Below are 10,120 nucleotides of genomic sequence, written 5' to 3'. Positions count from 1 at the left end.
TGTCACTCAGACTGGCCCTGGAGGTAAAAGCACAGACTTACTATGATGAATAAGTGGGCCTAGGCCCTATCACACCCTCACCCCAGCCAATGAGCAAGAACTCAAGTCTGCTACAACAAAAGAAACTTTATTTAAAAATATTTTTTTTTACAGACAGGGGTGCTTGAAAAAGCTTTTTAGTTAACTGTGTATGGAAATGAAAAAATTAATAAATAACATTAGTATAACAGACTTCTAAACATTAATACATTGGCAAAACAAAATGGACTTAAAATGAAAATGAATCTTAAAGCTCTGCTATTCTCTGTAAGAATATTTACCTTCTGTTTTTCTTATTCTTTACAGGTGAGAATGATTAAATACTGCTAATATAAATTTTTTTTTATATTAATGACACATTTTTAAAATAGTCCACAAAAATCTCATCTAAGTTTTCGTTTTGTTTTATTTTTAACACTGATATACAAATTGGGACTCTTCACTCTGGAGACAGCACAGAGTTCTCTCCAGCCCCACCCAGGCCAAGAATGTCAAGATCCTAAATAAGGAGGACTTTAAAAAGAATTGTCTCTATCTCCCAATTCTTTATTAGTTAAAGGCAGGGAAGAACTCAGAAAAGGAAAGAGAGAAGTAAAATCTCATTACATAGGAAACATTTTTTCTCTTTTTTCTGCCGAAACCTACAGTGGCCACAATACTGAGGACAGGCTTCTGGGACATGGTCCTTGCTAGTTTTCCCAGGGGAAAATCAGACCCTGCAGAGGGCACCAGCTGCTTAATGCTTTAAGTCTGAAGTCTTCAAAGGCAATGACAGCCCAGGGTGAAGGGAGAGGCAGGAGGTCTAGGCCCACACAGGCTCCAGCAAAAAGACAAGACAAACACAACCAACCAGCCTCCCCTCTCGGGAGAGCCCATCCGACACTTCTCCATGTGGTCGGGTCAGGAACAGGGTCAGGAGGCTGGGACGCTTGAAATGGTCCAGAGTATACCTGGAAATCAAGGAACATTCTGTCTTCTTGCAGAAGACAGAGCATTCAACTTGATAACTAAGACTGTGGAACCAACCCAATGATCCCAGGGTACAATGCTTATTTCTTGCAACTGAGCATCACAGCAGGGAGAAGGGACCACTGACATGCCACACCTGCGTGCCATCTCTCCAGCCACAGAGCTCGTCCTTCTTCCTCTCCCCGAGACTAGAGGGACTAATGACACTCAAGGTAGAGGAGCTAAGACTCTGGTATTTCCATATTAAGTCCTAAAATGCAGCCTGGGATACAGTGCTGCCTTAGAAAGGCACAAAATGTTTGGCTTTTTTTTTTTCAGTGTGCTAAAAATTGTTTTGTTTTGAATAAAGGAAAAAGATATATAAGGTTAAAAATTCCCAAGTCACCACAGCCAGAAAGCAAATGTAGGAGGTACCTCATAGCTGCCATGCCCCTACCACGTGTTTCAGCAGGAGGTCAAGGCCAAGACACTAAAACAATGCTGAGAAGGGTAGGTCAGGAGGCATCCAGTCTCATGGGCACTGTGCCCGCAGGCTTACTCACCCACACAGCAGAAGGAAGAAGCCAAGGAAGAGAAAACACGTGTTCTACAGACTCGTAAGTAGTTCTCTGCCTCTTCAGTTTCAAGACAGCCATAAGCATGGCTACCCTCACCCATAACGGTCAGAGGTAGGGAAGGAGGAGGAGGGAACTGACACACAGGGGACATTGACACATGTCAGAGTGCCGGCCTCAGGCATACAGTACATCCACTTCAGGGCCTGAGCATGGAGGCAGTGCAAGGCCTGAGGAGCTGCACATAGCATGTCTTGAGCAATACTCCTCTCTGGCCTCCCAATCTGGTTCAGAGGTGGAAGGAGAACTTGTGAGAGGTAAAGTGGAGGGTGCCACTCACATTCATTTTTGGGATTGAATCAAGAATATGGGGCTGGACAATCAGAACTCTGCTGATTTGATTGGCTGCCAAATCAGTAGGAGCTCTGAGGTTGGCTTTCAGCCTTCGCTCTGTGCAAACAGAGGGAGTGGTCAGTCACATTCTTCTCAAGCACTATACAAGGGAAGGGGCAGCGAGATTTCCAAACAGCTGTTAGTCCGTTAGTCAACAGCTGGCCTATCAGCACAGTGCTCTCCATCTGACCGGGAAGGAGCCTCCTGGCAGGGCTCCCTCTCCCCATCCCTGGTTCTCCGTCTCTTACTCTTGTGCTACTTTCTGGAACCAAGAAACACTTCCCTTTGAAACCAACCCAGATCTCCTAGGACACTGTGAAGGCACACGGCACTGCTGCCCTCTGCTCCTTAATTCTGGAGCCTTGAATAGAGTATCCAAGGCAAGGTCTGATGACCCACCCTTCATCACGTGCCTCAATATATATCTTTGGGTTATTAGGTTACTTCTGTGTATATCAAATGACTCCAGCAGTTTAAAAAAGTTACAAGTAATTATGAAATGCCTTAATAACACGGCACATGCTCTGGGACGAGATAGATAAGACCAAAAGATTCAGGCAAGCAGAAGCACAGTTTAAAAAAAAAAACAATAAAGCCTTTAATATACAAAAGAAAGCAATTGGACAAGGAAGACAAAAGTATCCTGTCTAAAGAGCTCTCAGTAAAAACTCTATTCTAAACTGGAATCTACATCTAATTTATATCCTGGCAACTGTCCCAACTATTATATATTCTTACTGGCTACGACAAAGTCATTTCTGAGGTACCTAGGAGGCCTGCCTAAGAATATTACTGCAGAGCTCCCTCCATACAGGAAAGACCAAAGGAAAGGGTGAGGAAGAGGGTTCGAGGGACACAGGCCATGCGTGGGCCCACAGAATGAACGTATTTTCAGCGCTAAAACCTGAAGAGAGCTCAGAAGTTCATGGGTGGCTACAGTGGGATTTGTGATCTGCTCTCTAAATAATATGAAAGAAGGTTAAAAACCTGAGATTGAATAAAGGCTAAGAAATGTCACCTAAGAACAGACTAGCTCCGGAACAAGAGAAACTGGTCCTAAAGAGGGAGGAAAGAAATCTTGGATGCCAAGACTCATAAAGGGAAGAAAAACAGGAAACAAAGACAGTAACCTGAATTAAGTTAAACCTAAGAATTTCCTCCACATCTCACAGTCCCATGCCTGCATTTCCACTCTCAAAAAAGCAGCACGACAGCAGTTTTATTACTAAAGTATTTTTAGGGTGTCTATTCTGTCCATCTCCTCTCTTCTGAGAACCCTCCCGAGGGACCAGGCTTCTGTTGCTCTGTGTGGCAAGCCTGACCGGTCAGGGGTAGATACGCCATCAATGTGCTGGGCTGATCGTACTCCTTGAGAATATGAACGAAGAGGCATCGGGAATCTGTTAACAGTGGTCTCTAGAGCTGGGCGGTTGTGTGGACTCGAGGACTGGGGTGTCTATTTTGGGGCTTTGCAAGCCGATAAACAGACGGACAAGCAGGAGAAAGGACGAGGTGCAAAGTTTCACAGTTCCAGCTCCATGCAAGAATCAGCTGTACTTATTATACTGGGTTCTGTGAAATACTTTGCATTCTTATGACTTCCTCCTTTCTTCTTAGCTTAAATACTTGTGTTTCTTGCATCCGAAGGATTCCTAAACAAGACAGTCAAAGATACAACCTTGACCTTCTTCCACTATGCACCCTCCATGCATTAAATGGCTATATGCATTTCTAAAGAAAGACTGCTAATACAGATTGAGATCAGAGTAGTGACAGTAATGCTTTCTGCTGAGTCAGAATACTTTAAATTGAACTTCCAAAGCCTGAAAGTCTAAGAGAATAATGATGTGTTGATTTTGATACTAAGTTCTAGGGTCGCTAAGCTCTCTAAGCTCCCTGACATTTCTGAGAACTGAGTTAAATCTATTTTACCGCCTGGCTCCTGAGAGACCAAACAACTGGCTGAAGATTAGGACCCAGAGACAGGTGCCCATCCCTCTCCCACACCTTCAGCTCTCACAAGACATAGGATTAGCTGCAAAGGTTGTCGAACGATTAGAAATGAAGTTGCAAATAGAATGGGAGATCGTGACAGGACCTAGAAAGGTTAGAAGGAAACTTCCCAACAAGGGGAATTAGGGACACAAGCAGCTCAGTAAAAAGATCAAGGAAGGCACTAGATTGGAAAAGGGACTGTGGGCAGATGTTTGCTTAAACATTTAACTGCCCTATCATGAAACTCTGAGTCAATATAACCCTCAAGCCACCAAAGAGATTCCACTGAAATACATAAAAATGGTGGGTATCCATAAGACTTATACCAAGGAACCTCACAGACATTATCAAAGCTATGGGAAGACAAGAGGGGTTACTGAGAGAGTCTTGAACTGATTTTACATGGAACAGCTCTATAAGGAAATATATGTCTACATAAAAGAGCTATAAACAAAAATTGCACAACCTTACTGGAAAGGGCTATTTTAGGGCCAAATGCAAGTGCTATCAGCCCAAGTACAATCCCCCAACGTCAGTGAATCACCACAAGGTGGCAAAGAACACAGAGCTGACACTTCTAGCACATGGCAATCACTCATAAACATTTGCTGAATGAACAAACGAGCTGTTAACACAGCCAGGCCAATGGTCAGAATACTGCTATCCCATGGGCAGTGGTCATTGCAGAGGAAGAAAGGCCAACAGCAAGAAGGGGGACTTATAACCAGTTTGGGAAGAAGGTCTATAACCCTCTGACTGTCATGATGTGAGGTAGGAGAATATCCCGCATTAACACCACTGCTGATCACCCACAAAAAGGTCTAGATCTTGTTAATGGTGTCTCAAAGGGAACATATAGCTGGTCCCTATTTTGCAAATAAATTTACAAAAATTCATTTGTAAGTTTGCTGTTTGGACCATAAAATATATTTTACTTTTCTATAGAGGAAATAAATATTTTAAGTACAAAGAATAGTGACCCCCCCCCCCCCGCCATCTCCAAAACAACTTTTTAAATCCACAAAACAGCTAAATGATACTATTAGTACTGGCCCACATCCTGGGCCGGGGTGTTGTCTGTATCAGAAGAGAGAGAATAGAAGAATGGCAGAATATGCAGGGTAGGGCTGGGGAAGAGAACGGCCATCCACAGGTGCAGGTCACTGCTGACATAAATATTAACAGATAAATGCTGAGACAACAAGCTGCCCAATCTATTATTTACCTAAAGGGAGGTATATCACAGAGCCACAGGGTCTTTCCACGTTGAGAATGCCCTACTTTAATGGAAGGAGTATGACAAGGGGCAGCTGATCAAGTATTGCAAAGCAGCCACCCAGCAACAAGGCAGCTACAGAACCCAGGAAAGATACAGGAAAAGCAGAAGATTGGGTTGAATAGAACAGCCTAATGCATTTGAGGAAAAGGAAAATACCAAAGTGGTTTTTACCTTATCCACCTGATTGTTAACAGAAGAGGAACCATTTGTAATTAGGAGGGGGAAAGGAGATGGGTTTGCCCAAAATGGCAAAACTCAAAGCCCACTTTGTGAAAGGGCAATTTTAGTTAAATTCAGAGCACAGCCAAAGAACTAAAAATTGCCACATAAATGGAGGATGAAGAACAAGTTACTGGTGTCTCAGTCAAAGGAACTTTAAGAAACTGAAGTTTTGGAAATATCCTCAAAACAAGAGCCATGTGAAAACTTTCCTGAGGCTCGCCTGACAATCTCAGGCATGGACCCAGGTGTGCCCTCAGAGCACCCAGCCAAAGGGAAACCCCTCCCAGAAAGGTCTAAAACCTGGAAAGCCTGCAGATACACTGCCAACCAAGCTAGCAACCAAGCCAATCAACAGTGCACGTGTTCAACACAGGGATCTGGCGCCCCAGTTTCAGGGCTGACCCGCCGAGATACACAGGAGCTCACTTAGGAAAAGGAAGAATGAACTTGGCCTTAGCCTATATAAGTAAGGGCATAATCTCCAAAGACGACGACTTTGGATGCACTGAAAAGGAGAAGACATGCAGAACCTGTGCTTTTGTTCTCTGGACAGATCTTCAGTCTACAGGCAATAAATACAGAGGACAGGGACAAGCTCCAGTGTGGACAGGCACGGAAACTGCTGCCATTTTTTTCTATTTCTCTGTCTAGGCCTTCAACAGCTAAACAAAATGCAAAGTAAATGTTACCACAAACAAAAGGAGAGGCTGGGTTACTGCTTCCTACTCACTGCCACTTTCCCTGCCCTTCCACCCCAATTCAGGACCTCCCGCACCTGACGGTGGGCTGTGTTGTTTTCTGCCATGGAGAGGAGACGCTGGGTAACCATGGCAAATCAACAAGAAGTTCTGGACTGTCTCCTCTGGGAACGTAAATGGCTCTGAGGCAAGAGATGAAACTAAAAGATCTATGAGTAGCTGAAAGCCAAGAGAAGAGTTAGAAAAAGTTTCAGTTCCAGAGATGACAAGAGGGGAAAGAAAACAGATCTGAGGAGAGTCATTTCTGTCTGGATCTAAAGACAGAAGCATGGTTTAGATTTGGAGGAGAGTAGATTGATCAAAGAGCAGGCTTGTTTCTGACAAGGAGGAAGGCTACACCCTGCTAGGGATGTCAGCAAGCCTTGAGACAGAGAACTAACTGAACTCGAGGGGTCGTTTAGCAGTATCTACAGGAACTGGCTAACGGCACTCCACGCTGGACTCTGAATCTTCTTTATGAAACCGCAATTACACAAACTGCTGGGCTCTTCACATATTGTCTCTGACTATTGTAAAGTCATTTATGACACTAACTGATGTCTCATTACTGTGGAGAACACAGTCAGTAAAGAGTATGCAGGACCTCAGGTGAAGAGGAAAGGGGAAGGAGATGCTACATTCCCAAAGCCATAGGCACAAGAGAAAACCCAGTCATCAGTGGCACCATGTGGATTGGTGCTAATTATCAGCAAAATGCTGTGCTACCATGGGTGGTAGCCTCATTCCTTAAAGGGCAAAGAAAAAAATCATTTTTTAAAATATAACCTGGCTCATGTTCAAAGGGAGACACCAATATAAGCTGGAATTAATTCACTGGGAAGAAAAACTGAATACTTAAATCCTTATTCTCTATTTTGTACATTTTATGTTTAACAAGCTAAAGAGCATGTGAATGAAGCTTCCTCAAAGCTTCATGGTATTTGGGCCAGAAAGCCATGCTGGAAACAAATATTCTTCCCTTCCCATTAAATAGAAAAACTCATGACTACATTAGAACACATACCTGGCACCAAGGCAACTGACTCCCACAGGGAGGGCATGGAATGTATTTGAAGGCCTCTATCTCAGATCAGTCATTAAGTAATTAGGATAATTAAAACATCTTATTTGCACAGATTCAATGTTCCTATAGAAACAGTGCTTTGGAGTGACCAGTGTTAGCTGCTAGGATCAAACGGGACTATACTGACACAGCAACAGTACTTTTTTCCCCCACCTATCTACCAAACAAACCAACACCAGCACACTATTAAAGAACATCCTATAAGCCACTAGAGTTCAGTAAGGCTGGTCATAGCAAGCCCACTGCCAATGACAGACACCAAGGAGAAGGAAGAAGGAGGAGACAGGGGAAAGGACAGAGGGACAGTGTTCTAAAAATACGAGACTTTAGCTATGCACATGATAATCCAAGCCAAAGGGGAGTGTGGGGTTGGGTATAATACCACAGTAGATGGAAATCTTTAAAAGATTCCTTCCTAAACCTCTTGTGCTAATTCCCTACCTGGGATTAACACAGACAGCAGGTTAATCTTATAATCACAAGACATACACACAACCACAGACAGACAGACACACACACACATGACCACATTCTTAACCCAGGAAAGTCTTAAGTCCTCAATTAGGATTTACAGCACAATACTTCTACTGCTTTCTGGACTGTTCCCCAGGTAGACTACCATTTAATAAAAATCCACTCTCTCTAAGCAGGGACTGAAGGACACCTTCAAACGCACTCTCAAAACAAATAAAATAATAAAACACACTAGCTGCTCCAATTTTCATTCCACTGCGTTGAAATCTTGGAACCACAGATGTGATATCCTACAGACAGGGTAAGACTTCATTGTGAAGTCTCCAAAGGAACCTCTGCCCCTTTAGGTGCTACTCAAGTAAGAGCTCCCAGCTCATGGGTCCTCTAAAGCTGCAGCAGGCAGGTGATCTGCTAGGTGGCTACATGGGCAGGAGAAGAAATAGAAACGAACTCCCGGAGGATATTCTTGGCCATTTCAATGTTGTTGTGGGCAATGACCAAAGCTTTCTGAATGTCCTGGTAGGAGTATCCCTGACTCATGAGGTTCTCGATCTCACTGGAGAGCTGTGGCGAGGCGGCGGCAGCAGAAGCAGCAGCAGCACCCCCTTGCTGACAGCTACCCGTAGCTTTTCGTTCAGAGTTGATTCTCCGAGGGAATGGTTTGGGAGGCCTTTCCGGAACTTGGGAACCCTCAGTGAAGTCTAGAAGAAATAGGAAAGAAAATACCTGCAAATCTGGGGGAAAATTTTCATTTAATGGCAGTAATAACAACAACAGTGTGGTAATATCAAGATATCACTGCCCTATTGCCATCTGGGTACGTGTGCTCTTCAGCTACAAGGCTGGTTTCACGGGTTCAAGGGTTTTAGCAGACAGCGCCCTCCTCCTCACAGCAGAAGAGCCCTTCTAAATATACCGTGCACCTGTTCTACCAACAATAACCACTGCTGCCATAAGCACAGAACATCTGCATCTGCATCATGCTTTATGCTTCGCAACAATTTTTCACACACATTATTGCCTGGATTATCTTTTTAAAATTTCTGAGGGACCAGAGAAGACACTAAACTCCTCCTTTTACAAATAAGGGAACAGAAATAAGCCTGAGCTGCAGTGGAGAAGCTTTAAACAAAGCTGGTGGGTGGGGACCACCGCCTGTTTGGGCAACTGGATGCTGTCTATCTTTTTCACCAGCTGTCCTGAAGGCTGTCTTCAATTTCCAAAGTGACAGTGACTGGGGTTGCTGCCTCCTCAGGCGGCCACAAATGCAAGAAGAGCAGCCCTTGACAGTCAAGGCCCAAATGTGTGCTGGCCCCAGGCCCATTCAGAGTGCTTTCCAGAGTCATCACACCTCCTTTCCAATGGGATGGGGCCTAGAAGTTAGGAATGTGTGGTCTGAACCATCAAGCTTAACTGCCACTGTCACAAGGCACACTCAGAAGAACCAGATATCCTATCTACCACCAGCACAGGAGGAGCCATGGTTTAAGGAACAACATCATTTCCAAGTCTGGCAAAATCCTGAAGAGTCTGGCTATAGTTTAACTTCCTAATTCGAGAACTAGGACTACTTTCCACCTGTTTATACAGAAGTTCCAGTCCACTACTTCTACCTCCTGACTTGTCGTCACTCGGGCAGTCACTTCTGTTTCAGGATAAACTAGGAGCCATACAGCAATTTAGTACAAACCCAAGGTAGCCTGGGGACTCACTTGTTGTGGGATCACATTCTAGAGACAACCAGCTGAAGGAGGAGCTGGCATTAGAGATATCGGAGAGAGTTCGGCGGGCCAGCACTGCCGGTACAGGTGGCTTCGGGACATCGTACCCATCGTCCTCATTTTCCGATTCCTCAGGGCCAGTGTTGGCATGGGCTGCAGCCAAATTCCCCTCACCTAGAGAAAAGTTTGTGCAGTCACCTTCTTCTAACATACTTCATCATCTAACACATTTCAATATAGGGGCATCCATTCATTCATGCATGTATAGAATCAGTTACCGACTATGTATCATGAGCCAAACACCACGTGAGGCCCTGTGGGTAGAGACGAAAGAAACGGAAAATAAAATCTGCACCAATCCTGCTCTACTTTTCTGAACATGTCAAAAGCTACCCTTGTCAAGGTGAACAGCCACTGATGCCAAAGACTCAAGTGCCATTTTATAGCATTCATTCAATATTTCTATCTGCATTTCACCTTAGAAGGTCAGCCAAAGGGCCCTGGGTGCGCTGCCTTCTTGAACTTTCAATTTGGTAAGCTAGTTAACATGGGAAGTGAATATTCACCACCCTACACACAAAAGAATTTCGTCAACGCTAAAAAGCAATGGGAATAACAAGGAGCTGCAAGCACTGCAGGTCCAGGTCATATTA

General features: G+C 44.2%; 1 protein-coding gene across 5 annotated transcripts in view; it reads right to left on the bottom strand.

Annotated features, from left to right (window-relative positions):
* Positions 1-106: 106 nt before the first annotated feature.
* The window catches only part of CBL (Cbl proto-oncogene), an 82,564-nt gene continuing 72,550 nt past the window's right edge, over positions 107-10,120 (bottom strand). For all 5 annotated transcript variants that reach the window (XM_070623294.1, XM_070623292.1, XM_070623293.1 and 2 more), the window contains 2 exons: positions 9,459-9,641; positions 107-8,447 (listed from right to left, as the gene is read on the bottom strand). In XM_070623294.1, coding sequence (XP_070479395.1) covers positions 8,158-8,447; positions 9,459-9,641 — 473 coding nt within the window. In that variant the 3' untranslated portion in view covers positions 107-8,157. The remainder of the gene's footprint in view (positions 8,448-9,458; positions 9,642-10,120) is intronic.

This window comes from Equus przewalskii, chromosome 6, assembly GCF_037783145.1.
Source record: "Equus przewalskii isolate Varuska chromosome 6, EquPr2, whole genome shotgun sequence".
NCBI classification, from domain to species: Eukaryota; Metazoa; Chordata; class Mammalia; order Perissodactyla; family Equidae; genus Equus; species Equus przewalskii.
The sequence above is the reverse complement of the archived record's forward strand: the minus strand, read 5'-3'. Positions and strand labels throughout refer to the sequence as shown.